The sequence below is a fragment of the Pollicipes pollicipes genome, unplaced genomic scaffold (genome assembly GCF_011947565.3).
Source record: "Pollicipes pollicipes isolate AB1234 unplaced genomic scaffold, Ppol_2.1 Scaffold_6093;HRSCAF=7227_pilon_pilon_pilon, whole genome shotgun sequence".
Taxonomy (NCBI): domain Eukaryota; kingdom Metazoa; phylum Arthropoda; class Thecostraca; order Pollicipedomorpha; family Pollicipedidae; genus Pollicipes; species Pollicipes pollicipes.
In genome coordinates, this window is record NW_023596810.1 from 59,178 (window position 1) to 75,327 (window position 16,150).

Sequence of the window (16,150 nt, forward strand, 5' to 3'; positions counted from 1 at the left end):
TTTCCATGAATTTATTATTTTTTAAACTTGTTACGGGCCCAATCACTTCAAACGCACATGCTCAAATGGGTTAACAGTTGCACAAATACGATAACATGATAACCATGATAGGGTAGCGAAGTAGCACGGATGTAGCCTAGTCCTGCATTATGGCATTTGTCTAACCGCTAGGTATAGTTAGTAGCATCCCGATGCTTAGAGGGTGCGTGTACGAACCCACTCCCAAAACAGATGTTTACTCAGGTATGCTGAGCATATGGAAGAGCGAAGGCATCTCGAACCTTGCGCGCAGTAGAATTATTGCCGCCTGTCTTGCCCACGCCGCGGACCGCGCGCGTTGACCGCGAACAGGACGAGAAGGCCGGTCACACGGAAGGCCAGTCGCATGCCTGTGGATGGAGCTACATGTTGACGGATCGAAGGACCACATTCAGCTGAGCAGATGGCAACAAGTCAGCTGTTCCAGCGGCCATACGATGGCTGGGAAACCTTGTGACTGGTGGTTGGCATGGTCAGCAGATATGGCTGCGTAAACGACGCTTGTCATCTGGTGGGTAAAATATGGTTCACATGGGAAATTAGTGAATCTATACCCGTTTTATATTTGCAGGACCTATGAATGTTACTTCACCCGTGTGAAAGTGATATAAGGATGCACCTCCGAAGCGTTGCATCACGCGTCGATAATAAGCCACCAGCATGTATGTTTTGCCTGTTCTCAACGCGAAGCGCCTTCGACATGGTGTTGTCGAGGAAATCACCATACGCAGCCCGCTGTAGCATAGGGTTATTGTGAAAAACGTGACGATCAAATAAGGCAAGTATCAACATTAGTTCGTCATTAGGTAACCTTGGCATCGTTCAGTCCGGTGACCATTATCTCGAAAAGGGTGCGATCCAAAAAGAACTGCACAGTCCAAAAAGAACAGCACGCCGGTCTACGTAACTTTAGGCTCCCGTCTGAGAATCCACGTAATGGTGGATCTGGATAAGCATGCCTGCAAGCTGGTTGCAACTAAAGCATTGGACGTCCGTCAGCACAGTCACGTAAGGCCACCAAGTCTGCATGTCAGGTATGCGCAGACCTACTTCATCAGGGTATTTTTAAACCGTTGGTAGCTTTTTCTAGACCGTCAAGCGTTTGTTACGTTGGGTGGGTACACGCTATGGGCATTTTGGCTGCTCAAGAGTTCGCCTGGCCGATCAAGGGCCCCCCTGCTACTGATGACTTTCTGACTGTTAAATGGCCGGCCCTGTCGTCCAGCAGCCAACACCACTCAGCTTCACCCTCCTCATGACCCAGAGTCTAGACACACGTTCTTTTTTAACATGCTGAAGGCCCTTTTGGCCCCTCGAACGCCCCCCTCCCCTGCGCTCACGAGTTGCGTTGGCTTTGCATTACCTCCACCTCACTGCAACTCTTCCGTAAAGATATGGCTGCAAATAGACCAGCGCTGAGACGTGTCAGTGGATAAACCAATGGCTCAATCACATCCGAAATAGGGCATCTCCAGACTTGGACGCTGTCCCTCCAAGCACGGTCATGAGGTTGTCGTTCACTGGACGTCAATTTCTGTTCAGAAGAGGCCACCTCAATGGCCGCTGCGTCGCAACGCTCCTGTCGCGGGCGGCCGACCGCCGGCCGGCCGGCAAGTCTCTGCTCCCCGCACTGGTGCAGCGGGGGTGCGAGCCGCCGCTCGTCAGCTGGCGCCGTGCTCACTCACCGACGCTGGTCACGCCCGCCCGTTTATTGCTGCGGTACGAGCGCGGTACACAACACGGTCACGTTTGGACGAGGCAGCTCCGCCAGGGGCCGCCGGCAGCGCTCGACGTGAGGGGCGGGTCGGGTGGGTCACTGGACGGGTAGAGGGTCGGCGTCTAGAGAGAGCGCGGGGTCGGCACAGACAGAGCCGGGGCTGGCCCCGGAGAGAGGACGGTCAGTGGTGAGACCCAGCGGCGCTACAGGCAACGCGCCGAGCATGAGGCAATGGTGGATCGATGGTGCTGTCACCTCGCGAGGTCGACAGACACTAGTGGTACAGACTTTGACCGCAGTTCATATCCATGGACAGCTGAAGTCGACGGCGCTGAACGACTGCCCGCAACGCAGTGTGCCCACAAAATATGGTTCACTACTCACTTGTACAAAGGCGCTGCAGCATTGCCATATCCCTAAAGACAATGACTGCAACCGCCCTGCGAGCCGGGCAGTCTCCAGCTGACTATGTGAGGATGTTCCGGGTGGATCGGACTACCGGGGGGCGTGACGTCACCGCTCAAACCACCGGCGCATCGGAGCACACGCCCACCAGAGCGGCGCGACTCCAGCTCACCGGCGTAAACACGGCTCGTCGGCGCCGCGCGCGCGCCACACTAAAACGAGCGCGTCCCGCACGGCGTACGTCAGCGCGCGGGCGGCGGCGGCGGCGGCGGCGGCGGCGGCGGCGCGACAGCCGACCAACACATCGACGGAGGGCGCGCCCGCGGCCGGGGCCGGCGTCCACCGGCGGCGGGGCGCGGCGCGGCGCGGGGCGGCGCGGCGCCCCGACCGGCCGCGCCGCTTGGTCCCCTCGAGCGCCGCCCGCGGCGTAGCGTCCTGCGGCGGCACCGCGCTCCGACTAGAGCCGCCGACGTTAGACGAACATGCTCATCAGGGAGTTGGCGTAGGCCATCGGCTTCACGTTCGGGTGCGGCTGCGGCAGAGGGGACGACTCAGCGGGGCAGCAGCAGGGGGGGGGTGGGGTGGGGACTGACTTTCCGGAGGGAGAGGCGGTCTCGGCGGCCGCCGGGTTGGTACACGCTTAGATGGCCGGTCTCAACTAGCCAGCACAATTTACAACGAAAGAAACAACTGACGATCGTTATCGTTCGCAATCGCAAAGAGATAGCGAGGTAAAAAGAGGCAGTCAAGAAGAAACATGGGGTAGATGATCTTCAAGCAGTTCTATCCCTGGTATATAAATATAACACACCACTAAGAAAATGAGAAAATTTTTGACATCCCCTTCAGAGCCTATGTCTTGTGAGCTCAGGGGTCCTATGGTGACAGGTGTTGATTGTTATCCCAGGAGGTACTGGTTTAGCGGCGTTATAAAGCGAACATTCGTTACAGTATTGGTTCGCGGACCATGCTCACATTCGCTCTATTGAAAAGGTTTGGCTGATAACGTCGTTTAACAGCACCTCCCGGTATACTGGACGTCGGAAACTGTTGGCATCGAAACTCTGACCTCATAACACCGAAAAAAGAGCTCAGGGCCCTCATTGCTCTATCAGGGGCGACGAGCACTACACTTCCAGCCAATGCTACGCTGACAAGTAACGCTACTTGTAATCGTCCAATTCCAGCAGAGCACACGTTCTTACCACAGCCTCGTAAGTAGTGTATTTGGGCGTCATGTCCCCTCCTGTCATGGTGATGAACGCTCCCTTATTGTTCATCGTGTCACTGAAACGAGACGTTGCCAGTCACGCAAGCACAGCGCAGGCTACATCAACGAAGGGAACGCGACGCTCTGGTCAATTATCTCAAAACACGACACACCCTCGAGAGCAAATACGGAACCCACACCCTCTGGTAATGAAACAAATTACGCATCAGCTGCTTATCCTGACGTGAGAATAGTTTCAGTCACGAACATTCAAATAGCTGGTCTTCAACTTACCCTAACTAGGTTTTACACTAAAAGGTCAGAATGGGGCTGTTTAAACTTATTGCATATATGCAGTGGTCAGAGTAACGTTGTCCTGGCAATTAACTCTTCAGCATTCAGATATTTGTGCAGACAACCGACCGCCTTCGCAGACGCTACATGCGGACAAAAATTACTTTGACCCAGATTACAAATACCTAATATCCAACTATTACACCCATGGAAAAATGGCCACAAACCACAACGTGAGTTTCTCTCCGTGCCTCTCACACCGCTCAGTTTTAAGGCGCAAAGCACGGCCCACGTCACGCGAAGCCCCCTCCCCCCCCCCCGTCAGAGCAGACCAGCCCTCCAGTGGCTGGGCCAGGGCTCACCAGTAGTTTGGCGCTGAGAAGACGGTGATGCACTTGCCGCCGTGCGCCACCTCGTACCCGGTGGCCTTCACCTCGTGCGAGCGCACCACATAGTCGAGCCGGTTGGTGCGCACGAACTCGTCGGTGACGTCAGGCCCGAACTGGCAACCGACGCCGCGCTTGGACGGGCCGCGGCCCGCTGCGGCTGCGGGTCCGACCAGAGCAGCTCGCACATCAGGCCCTCCTCGGGCGGCTGGCGGCCGCGCTCCAGCGCGCGCAGCTCGGCCAGCGTCACGCCGTCGCGCGAGAACAGGCCGCCGTGCGTGACGAACACGCGCCCGTTCAGCACGTGGCACAGCGGCAGCCAGTTGTACACCTCGGTGAAGAGGTCGGCCATGCGCGACGAGTACTTGGCGTTCACCTCGCCGTCGAAGCCGTACATCTGGTTCATCGTCTCGCTCTCGTGGTTCCCTGCGGGGCGGCGGTGAGCGGTCACCAGGGTCAAACATCTGGTTGGTCGTCTCGCTCTCGTGGTTGCTCTGCGGGGCGCCGAGTGGACAGACGGGGCCGGGCGACACGCGGAGACGACAGACGGCAATGTGGGCCTCGTCCGGATACGAGGGGGGGGGGGGGAGGACGTGACGGCTGCGAGCCAGGAGATACACCAGGAGGCGAGTCAGATTCATCAAGAGGCAGGTCAGATACATCAGAAGGGCGAGTCAGATGTGCTGTCACTGCGACCGCAGCTCCGACCTCACCACACAACACAGCAAGCAACGACTGATGCGACGGTTCGAGGCAGTTTAATCAGGGTCTATTGCGTGTGGTATACAAATTCATTTGCGTTCGCTTTAACCACGCTTGGACGCACGCAAAACTTCGCTAATTCATCGGGGTAATCAATTAGTTAAGTGCGGCACGCCTTACAAGGAAACAACATTAACAGCATACACACAATAGATTTGGACATCTCAGACGCTGGAATGGTTTTAAAGCTCCATCCCACCCTGCATTTGGTGACCATCAAGCGAAGACGTGCGCTTTATTCACTTTCCTGAACGCGGGCCCACATACCTCTGGACATGAAGAAATGGTTTGGATACAGCAGTTTGAACCCAAACAGCGTTAGGATGCATTCCACTGAGAAGGAGCCTCGGTCCACGAAGTCCCCATTGAACAGCTGCGCCACATGGTCAAGGAAGAATTGTGCCAATTGGACATACATGAGACACATGTCCACGCTAAAGCGGCGCCAGCAAAACATACCTGCGATGGCCCCTACATCACACATAATGCGTCAGCAGCACCGAAAATATCACACAGCAGCACCGACAGGCCTCTATCGAACACGATTCGGGTAGTTCAGACCATCCCCATCCAAGGAAAGTAGATAGGTTGAGAAGACCAGACTGCAGACACCACACAGGGATTCTACAGCGCCGCTAAAAAAAAGCAGATGCAATAACACGAAAGTGGCGTGTGAGTCGGCAGCAGACGCTGACACGAAAGCGGTGTGTAAGTCGGCAGCAGACGCTGACACGGAAGTGACTGTAAGTTGGCAGCAGACGCTGACACGGAAGTGACGTGTAAGTCGACAGCAGACGCTGACACGGAAGTGACGTGTAAGTCAGCAGCAGACGCTGATACCAAAGTGACGTGTAAGTCAGCAGCAGATGCTGACACCAAGGTGACGTGTAAGTTGGCAGCAGACGCTGACACGGAAGTGACGTGTAAGTCGGCAGCACACGCTGACACCGAAGTGACGTGTAAGTCAGCAGCAGACGCTCACACGGAAGTAACGTGTGAATCGGCGACAGGCGCTGCCACAAAAGTGGTGTGTAAGTCGGCAGCAGACACTGACAAGAGCTGAACACTGTCAAAGGATACGTATGGGTTGGCCTCGGAAGGCACGCCGTTGAGCTCGAAGATGTTCATGAGGTCGTAGAACTGGCCGTGGATGTCGCCGCACACGGTGAACTTGCTCTGCTCGGGGATGGCCACGTCGACCAGCGACGGCTGCTGCAGCAGGTACTGCTTGATGTCCAGCAGGATCTGGCGACTGGCCGGAGAGCGCGTCACTCGCTGCATGCGAGGAGACCAGAGAATTCTATGCAAGAGAAGCGGCTGGGTCTAAACTATATATCAATTAATTATCAACAGCTGGTCAAACAATCTCACGATCACCACCAGCACTTCCTCACTTATCAACTCTGCCTTCGTTAGAAAACAGAGGCCATTTACAACGCACTGGTATTCCGTTACAGCAGCATCTTCGATCGATGTTCAGTGGCCATACCTTGAAGGCATACTTTCTGTGCAGGAGCTTCTGGTCCTTGAACCAGCGCATGAGATCAGCCATGAACTGGACTGTCACCCGTCCGTCCTCCAGAGCCGGACCGGCGTAGTCATCCTCGATGGCTGCGGACACGGGCGCCTCAGGCGGCGCGGCGGCCGGACCGCGCGTCGACACAAAACAGCACGTAACGGCGATGGCCAGGGCGGCGACAGTCATGCTTCCAGGGCAGGGCACACCAAAGTATAGCATAAACATCCTGTGATAACACGCCCAGAAAAATGGTCCTACAGGTTGAAGGCAAGTAAGGGACAGCTCAGATCGAACCACCCACTCCACACCCCCTCGTCGGCGGACAGTCGATCGCTCAATCAAAACTCGCGCCATCGAAAAACCGGTATTCTTGCCGATCTGAGTGCGCGACACTGCCGCCACCTGGCCGTCAGAAGGGAGCCAAGCTCACTCGAGTGACGAGCACCGCTCCGCGAAACGAGCCGCGGCGGGGCGCACGACGAGACGGGGCGGCGGCGATCGCCGGCCACTCACTCATCGAGTCGAGATCGATCGAATCGGCAACGGTCGTCTGCACCTCGTCGACGGCGATGGCGCGCTCGAACGCCAGTCGACGCACAATCATGCGACACTTGGTGAACTTCTCACGCGCGTCCTTGTCCCGCGGCCGCGCCTTCATCACCTGGCGGCCGGCCGACGAGCTACGTCACGGACGGCCGCCCTGGTGGCCGCGGCGCGAACTGCCGCCGAGCGGGCGGAGCCGAGGCACACGCCGGGCTCGCACCGTTGTGCGGTTTGCGGTAAACGAGGGCGGGCGAGCTGATGTTTTTCCAGGCCATCACTGCGTGTGGCAGATTTTGATGGCAAATGTGTCTGTTATTACTTTGGGGCAGAGGAAGTCATAGCCTCAGCATGCATACCATGCCCATCCACGACAAACAAGTTCGCAATGAAATGAAGCAACAAGACAACCTTCGTTGCCCGTCCACCAGCAAGCGTCCACAGAACCATACCACCGACAGCGGCAAGCTCTGCCCCCCCCCCCCCCCCCCCTTCCCTCCCACTCCACCCTCACTCCCACCAGGACCACAGGTCCACACTCACGCTCTCGAAGTCGCGCAGCGCCTGCTTCCACTTGCCCATGCCCATGAGGGCGGCGGCGCGCCGGTAGTAGCCCTTGACGTACGTCTTGTCCAGCTCGACGGTGCGCGAGGCGTCGGCCAGCGCGTAGCCAAAGTTCTCCAGCCGGAGGTGCGCCGCGCTGCGGTTGGCGTGGTAGATGTGGTTGTCGGGACACCTCTCGATGGCCTTCGTGTACAGATCGACGGCCTCGTCAAAGGCCTGGGCTGCGGACGGGGACGGGCGTCAGCGGGAGCGCGGACTGGCCCGGCAGTGGCAGACGGCCCGTGTCGCGGCCTGAGGCACGCCATCATCTACCGGCTGACACAGGGCTCCTAACGAATTGATCTAAATAAAACCAGACAACTGTCTTCAATCAAGCATGTTCTTCTAAACTTATGATTACGAAAAGAGGCAGGCAATCAATTCATGATAAAAGGTACTGATCCCTTGATCATGCAGCAACATACTAGAATGTGGCTGGGAACATATTGAAAGCATGCCATGCACACCACCTAATGCACACAATAATCCATAACTATCATTCAAATGTTCACATAATATCATGACCATGGTGATTGAGAAACAGTATGGGTCATTCAAGGCAGTATAAAAACCATGTCAATGTCAAAAACCATCCAATGTCAATGTCACAACCAATCGCCTTTATATACCACCTGAAATGATGTTAATAAAGGCATCACAATATACCTGCATTACAAAACTATGTCAGGTGCGTGACTGCACAGCCATAGATGGACAGGGTCATGGGAGCTGAAGGAATGACATCATGTGACCTCACTTGACCTCTTGGGGGCAAGTGATGACACTCTTTGACTTGCACCAGCTTCAGTTTGAGGTTTCACAAGCACATTGGCATCTGAGACTATTTTGTTTATCAGTTTATGCAACAAATTCATGGGGCCACATTCAGATGGCAAAATAATTACTTTGACCAAAATGAAAATACCTAACAAGCAACTGTTACACCCACAGCAAAATGACCAGCCTTAAGTCATATGTTATGGTAGTGGCTACCACCCACTTTTCACCTGTTTACCATGCCTGGAACAGAGTCAGCAAAGGGTGGTTTGTGCCTGCATGATGTCATTATAGGAGATGAAACACTGAGTGACAACAGGGTGTCATGGTGATAATGAAGCCCATCTTACCAGTAAACCTTTCATTGGCTTGATTCTTGTATGCTTCTGCCTGAGTTTTTCTATCTTCATCAGCCTTCAGTGATGACTGAAAAATACATAAATGACCTAAGAGCTACAAATTATGAGGCACATAACAAATACCAAAGAAAATGTAGACTGACAGCTGTCTTCTTAAATTTATAAAAAGTCCTCACAGAGTTCTGTCTCTTCAATCAACACAACAGCTGGATAAACCAAGTTCACACACTATTACAATATTCACTACTACATTACAATACATTATTACATTATCACACAGCATCATGGCATTACACATAATTTAACACAGCATGCTGTTATCTTTGCTGCTGAAATAAGCCTCATGTACCAGCACAAGCATACACAATTTTCATGCATACACAGCACATGGCCTCCAAATATCCAGCCCCACCACCAAAGGATCATGGTGCTATAGGAAGATGATACCCCTATTGACAGACCCATGTACTGATTTATTGACTTGCATAGGGGGACCGCTCCAAAATCCACATGGCACCATGTGCATATCACCCAAGAGCTGCAAGGCTCCTGGTACAACCCAGAGGAAGGCAAAATCATTCTGAGACTGGGCTGTTACCAACTGTGATGCATTGCAATAGAGCTGGTCCTGGCTCCTGAGTCACACTGTACACACATTATTGAGCTGACTTATAATGACCATCATGGGTTTTGGTGTGAAGCAATACCCAGACTTTCCACTGTAATTGCCCTAGTTTGTGACTATGCCATAAGAGTGAATTCTGCTGAAAAGATAACCAAATGTTCAGACTCAAACCTTAACTATTCAAAATTATGGACTTTGCTCTGAATATGGAGTGGAGTCTGGAAATATGGAGTCTGCATACATTGTAGACCATTAAAATCTATGCCTGCCAACATTTCCTGACAAAGCCAACTGATTTAAGAAAAGCCTGTTGCTTATATATAGTTTTTGCCACCTATTTTCAGGGCAATCAATTGATTAATGGTACAAATAAAACAAGAACTCAAAAAGATCATTATGCACACTCCAGATCACTTAAATTCCACACCAAACTGATGTCTAGCTTAAGGGACATCCTCTTAATGTTAATATGGTCATCATGCATGGTATCATAGCCCCGAAATTTTACCATAAATGCAAAATAAGTATGGTAATGTTGTGATCCATGCCACCACAAACATGGACATCTTATTTGTATCAGCTATGTACAGGTAGTCAAGGGCAACTTGTGGAGGCACCCAAGATACCCCTGATCTGCTGCAGAACATGCTCAGTGGAACTAAGCCTAGTTTGAAATATACTGACATCCTTATTCTGATAATAGCAATATATTACTTTTGTATTATGCTACTGACATTATCTTTTTGAATGTCTGCCTGCAAAGAGCCCAGACAGGGAACAAGATTAGGTGTATATTGCCAACATTCTAGCTGTATAGTATGATTTTCATCTTTGCCATTCATAGTGAAGTTGTCAACTTGAATCTAAGTTTCCAATCCAGTACTCCTGCTACAACATTATTCTGACACAATGAATTAGTGAGTTGATAACCAAGTAAAAACCAGGAGCAAAAATTCAAGGTAATTAATAAGCAATTAATGCTTAATTACTATCCTTTTCAATAAGTACTTGAAAGAGCTGCAGCATGTGATTTCCTGATTATATGCTTATAGAGAGGCAACCTTCCAATTACCCTTTTCAAGCTTAGCAAATAACTTGTGTTGAAAGTATTGACATCTTACACTATTGCCTTTAGCATGATCACAGCAACACAATGCTACTGTCTGCATGGCCACTGCACCATGATAACCATTTTTGGTGTGCTAGTCTCCATCATGGTTTATGTTAAAACCACAGCTTTAAACAACCCCATTGAACCCATGACCAAATTGGTAACAAGAGCAGCACATGCAATAAAACAATTTCTTGATGGCCACAATCCTTCGAGCAAGCCCACAGACAACGGTGCACAGCAAACACTGCAAGGCATGCGATTGAGCAACCAGCACACATTTTGGGGCTCACATGGTCCGGCATTGTGTCTCCCAGTGCATCCGCTTCCGCAGCCACCACCATCGAACATGTTCGATAAATACGCGAATGAGCTATATTAATAGATGAGCTTCTATGTGACAGAAACACTCCTGCCCACAAACTATCGCATGGGACCTTGTGCTAATGATTCCGGCCGCAGCCCCTATTCCCCCCTCCAGCAGGTTTCCTCAGCACATTCCCATGCTTATCTCGCTTCCACTTATATCATTGGGTGACGCGTTTGTGCGCTATAGTTAAGTCTGATAAAAGGTTCAAAATCTGGCCACCAGGGTAGCCGTGATCCCAGCGTGCGTTTTTTGCAAGTATGATGTTAGGTCTGTAATATCTAAAAATTCTAATGGTTGTTTGTAAAAGTATTATGAAATAAATATTGAAACCCTATTTAAATATGAAAAGTGATTCAAATTAGTAGAATTCAAGTGAAGGTGTCAAAATGAGCACATACTTCTACTTGTGATGCAGTTTTTTGTCTCCACTAAAGGCAACTCGGAAACCTTTTCAGTTTCAATCATTGCGCTTTTAAGGCAAACTTCAACCACAATATTGTCGCCCCAGTTTGTGGAAATTGATTGTGGAAAATGAGATACTGGTGTACGGCGGTGAATGCAGACGCTTGTGCTCAGTCAGAAGGGGTCGTGAAGGTGATTGTTATAAGGCGAACTCTATATGGTGTGCAGATGGTTGGACTCTTAACCCACATGGGATCCTTAAAGTCAAAAGTGGAATGGCCGATTCTTCATCGTTTGCTTTATTTCGCGCACACACCACAACTTGACAAAAGGACTGATACCATTTAGAGCCGTATTCTACTCTGTAGCAATTACCTCATCATTACAGCCTCTCTATAAAAGAATTGATGCATGCCGAGACCACTGTACATAACTGTTCTGCTTTTTGAGATTGTAGAGTCTGTAAGTTGATTTGGTTTGCACAGATGGAAGTTTCTGAGCATCTTTGTAGTTTCAAACATGATGGTCAGGGTTTTAGCTTGCTGACTCATGGAGTGCAAGCAAAACCAGTGAGGTAAATTCAGATTGTTTTTTCCTTGGATGAGCTTAGTGATCAGTCACCTGCTTTTTGCTGCTGACATAGATCACATGCTGCAAAATAGTAGCTATATTGGTGCATAATGAGTTTGTTGAAAAAAATGCAAGTACACCAGGTCACAGAGCGGTGCCCTGATACAACCCTGTGGTAGTTGAAGTTTGTAGAATGTATGAGCTTAATTTAGCTGTTAAATGCTTGTATCTACTGACAATGACACATGGAGGTTACAAGCACTGTTTGGCAATCTTGGAGTATAAGTGTGGTAAAAATGATGATGTGATCAACTTATCAACATTTTGATGGCTCTTAGCATGAATAAACAAACTTTTCTGGGGACAAAAGGAAAAAGGCATTCTTCAAGTAGTGCATGCTTTTTAAAAAAGTGTTGTCTGTAGCTGTGTTGGTTGCTGACAAGCAAGTGGCGTGCATGGTGTGTAAGCAATCTCTGATATGGTTAGCACATAAATTTATGGTCTACTTACAGATTTGGATCAGGTGTTTAGATCTTTTGTCTTTAGAAGTGCAGAAATAAATGCATGTTTCCACTGCTGAGGAACATGTCCATTTAGGAGACAGGACTTAGCAATGCCTAACAGGATATGCTTGATGGCACTGAGACACTCCTGGAAAACTGGCATTTATGCTGCCATCACAGACCAATTTTGATGATTTCATGGAGAACACCCAATACCAGACATAGTCAAGCACTGGAGGAGGCATATGAAAGGTACATCTGGCTACTCATGTCAGTGACCCATACATCTTGTTGAGCTGGCGGGACACAGCTATGGAGCCTGCTATGCATCCATTCATTCCCTTGGAATGGCTGTTTAGGCTCAATGCATCTGGTTTCACTTCAGGAAAAGTGGTTGAGATGTCATGGCAGCTACAATCAGCTTGCAAGGTCACCACATGCCAGAAAGGTCAACCTTCTGGCTACTATGCAAAATTGTTTGCATGTTGTACCAAAACATTGCATGATTTTGGTCATCTCATTTGTACATGCATATCTCAATTTGGAAAAATTGAACATGTACCATAATGCCTTTTTTACAACTATCACTTTACTTTGGTTTGGTTTTAGTTGTCTCTTTAGGTCAGACATCTTTGCATTAATACATGCCAAATTTGAAAAGATCATGTGCCCATGTTCCTCCTTATATAATATTGCCAATATTTTACAAACAGACCCATCACTCACAGATTCCAAATGTTTGTATACCCCACTTTTGTGGATGCTACCAACCAAACAGGGGTTCAAAGCCAGAGTCATTGAGCTTTTATTGACTTCACTACAGCTCCTGCCCAGGCACGGGCTCCTGTACTCCAACTCAGCAGTACTGCTGGCAACTCAGATGTCTTAATTTCAAGTGACAGGGGGCAGTGTGCTCAGCCCAGCCATGCATGGAGCAGCCCTCTGGCAAGGGATGAGCTAAGACCAGACTGGCAATTTGCTGTATGACAAATGTTGTATGCCACAAAAAGCTGCCAGCCGAACACTGTTGAGCAAAAATTGTGTATTATCATCCAAAATTCTGAAAAATGGGCTGCTTAACTGAAATGCACAACCACAATGGTAGATTCATGGTGCAGTAGTGGCTTTTGCTTAGCATGGTGTAGTTTGTGGCCCAGAGGACTTGCTAAAGAAAATTATTGTTCTGTACCTGTGGCTTCAAGCAAGACCTGGGCACAAAGCTCTTGCTTGTGTACTTAATTTGGTATCACTGAAATATAATTAACTTCATATCCAGTGAAATCTACTTTACTTTTCATTCAGTGAAATCCTTACTAGTGATTATCTGACCACCATATGACCACAGCTTGTTGTTTCAGATAAGAGCTGCCATCAGTATGTCTTGGTGCCTAAATACAGCAAGAAGGCTCACCAGCCTTCCTGTTATGGGGATGAGACTTGGTATGGTAAGTGAAATGATTGTGTCAAAATGCAGCAAATTTGACAGCTTAGAACTGACTTCTCCTCATTGCACATTGTCTCCTCTCACATGGCTGTCATGCAGATGGTCCAAGTGCTGGCCATTCTGCCCCTGCTGTCACACCCATTCTGTTGTGTCTGTTTGGCCGTGTCCCATCTGGTAGCTGCGACGCCGTCTGACCGTCGTCCGTCGGCAGGGCCGGCGCGGCCTGTACGTGCGCCAGCTACCGCCGCCGCCGGACGCCCAGCTGCCCGAGGTGGAGCCGGTGGAGGTGGACTGGCGCCACGTGGAGAGGCTGCTGCCCCGAGAGACGGTGCCGGTGCCGGCGGCCAAGTCACGCTACCCCTCCGGCTGGACCCCGCAGCAAGGTAGCGTGGCCTGCGAGTGGCCGCTGGTTCGTCCGAGCCTGCCTCCTGTGACGATGATGCCATGCGAACAGGCATTCGCCTCTGGCAATAATGCAAGACCGTACGAGGTCCGCCAGCAGACAAAATGTGGCTTATCTTCACGCATCGGCACGTGTGTGAGTAAGACTTCTGGTGGCATGCAATCGATGCAGTTTTGCCACGCCAATGTCCTGTGAGTTGGAGATGCAGCGTCACACATCTCGGGCCACGTGCGACGGCTCTGACCAGACCGGCCGCCTCACCGCCGCTGGCCGTGCGCCGCAGGCAGCTCGGAGCTGACGTACTCCGTACGGAGATCGGTGAACCACATGCTGCCGGTGTACCTGAAGATCAAGGAAAACGGCGTGAAGCGTATCACCATGGTCAGGAACGTCCGAGGCGACGTCTGGGTGAGTTTGGCGCGCCGCGCAACCTCCCGGTCCGGAGGGCGACCTCCCGGTCCCGAGGGCGACCTCCTGGTCCTGAGGGCGACCTCCCGGTTCCGAGGGCGACTTTCCGGTTCCTAGGGCGACCTCCCGGTCCTGAGGGCGACCGTCCGGTTCCGAGGGCGACCTCCCGGTTCCTAGGGCGACCTCCCGGTCCCGAGGGCGACCTCCCGGTCCCGAGGGCGACCTCCGGGTCCCAACGGTGACCTTCCGGTCCGGGCGGAGATATCCCAGTCCGAGGACGACCTCCCGGTTATAGAGGCGACCTCGCGGTCCCGAGGGCGACCTCCCGGTTCCTAGGGCGACCTCCGGTCCCGAGGGCGACCTCCCGGTTCCGAGGGCGACCCCCCGGTTCCGAGGGCGACCCGCGGCGTGCCGGTCACGCAGAGTCACAGTCGTGAGGTGCGGTCTTGTGGCGTGTCGCTCCGAATCGCCGCCGTCCTGTGCAGTATGGCCTCCAGATGTGGCGTGTTGCATCGCGACGTGCTCTGAGCCAGTGCTGTTCGCAGCTGTTTCACAACGAGCTGAAGCGGCACCTGGAGGCGGTCAATGAGAAGTTTATCGCCTCGCAAGTGAACGAGATGGCTCAGTACGTGCAGTTCAAGGGCGAGTACGTGACCAGGTCAAACAGTGGATGCGAGAGCGGGGCTTGTAGCCGACGGAAGGCGCCCCAGCAGACGTGTGCTCGACGTCTTGCGCGCGTTTCGGAGGCGGGTAAAAGCGGCCTATGGACACCGCGGTGCTGCAACATGTCAAGTGAATCTTCGATGAATGGAAAGTGGTGTGAACGCGTGTTTTGTGGTACTGGGGTCAGCACGACTGACACGGCATGACACGGCCCACCTACATTAATTCTCATTCGCCTCTGCTTTGCTCACTGTCTGATCGCACAATGGGACATGCTGTGAGGACATCTGGTCTCGAGCTGGTTCCTTGCCAGCTTCGTGGTCGGGGAAGCGTCCGCGCTGGCGACGCTGTTGGCCTCGGGGGGGGGGGGGATGTTGATCCTGGCGAGCGGTTGTTCCCAATCCTCACCGAGGGGCAAAGAGAACCGTCAGGAACAATCTCACGTTACTGATGCGTTCAGTCGCAATCTGCGTGGCGCGGCGACGGCGGACGGCGGCGGAAAAACAGCGTGGCATGTAAAGATTACCTTTATTTCGAGGTGTTTCAAAACACGGCGTGAGCGATCTACCGATACTGTAGCGGTAAGACAAGGTCGGATATTTGTACAATGCGAAGCGGCATGCCCCACCCTCGTGCCCCGTCCCTTCACCTACAACTTCCGTAGCTACATGGCAACGCCCGTTTCACCAGGGAGCAGCGCTAGGGAGAGGCGACTATGCAAGCCTCAGCTGGCTAAAATCATGGCACGTGCCCCCACCTCCTACAGCGTCCTGCGCCCCCGCGGGCGACCCGCCCACTCCCGGACTCCGTCTGCTGACGGACTGTAACAAACGCCCACGCGACCCGCGGCGGTAACAGGCGGATGTGCACGGCGGGGGTGGCAAGCGAGGTAGCCACTGTTCGAGTACCGTTCTACGTCCACTACAGTTAATATCTGTCGGACCAATTGTCGCGGTCTTCATTGCACGTGCCGGGGCCGGCGGCGGCGGCCGGGCCCGTGGTGCGCCGGGTCCGCGGCGTTGGCCGCTCGTGGTGCGCCG

General features: G+C 52.1%; 1 protein-coding gene and 1 pseudogene across 1 annotated transcript; one reads left to right on the forward strand and one right to left on the reverse strand.

Annotated features, from left to right (window-relative positions):
* Nucleotides 1-2,557: 2,557 nt before the first annotated feature.
* Nucleotides 2,558-10,692, reverse strand: LOC119105236 (serine/threonine-protein phosphatase 5-like). Its single transcript, XM_037228704.1, is given in 11 exon segments — nt 2,558-2,693; nt 3,367-3,448; nt 4,028-4,205; nt 4,208-4,477; nt 5,081-5,186; nt 5,894-6,058; nt 6,303-6,424; nt 6,846-6,993; nt 7,416-7,657; nt 8,603-8,678; nt 10,641-10,692. Coding segments are annotated over 11 exon segments (1,500 nt in total). The 5' UTR covers nt 10,692; the 3' UTR covers nt 2,558-2,633.
* Nucleotides 10,693-11,272: 580 nt separating this feature from the next.
* LOC119105239 (putative 39S ribosomal protein L49, mitochondrial) lies at nt 11,273-15,138 on the forward strand (annotated as a pseudogene).
* The last annotated feature ends 1,012 nt before the right edge of the window (nt 15,139-16,150 follow it).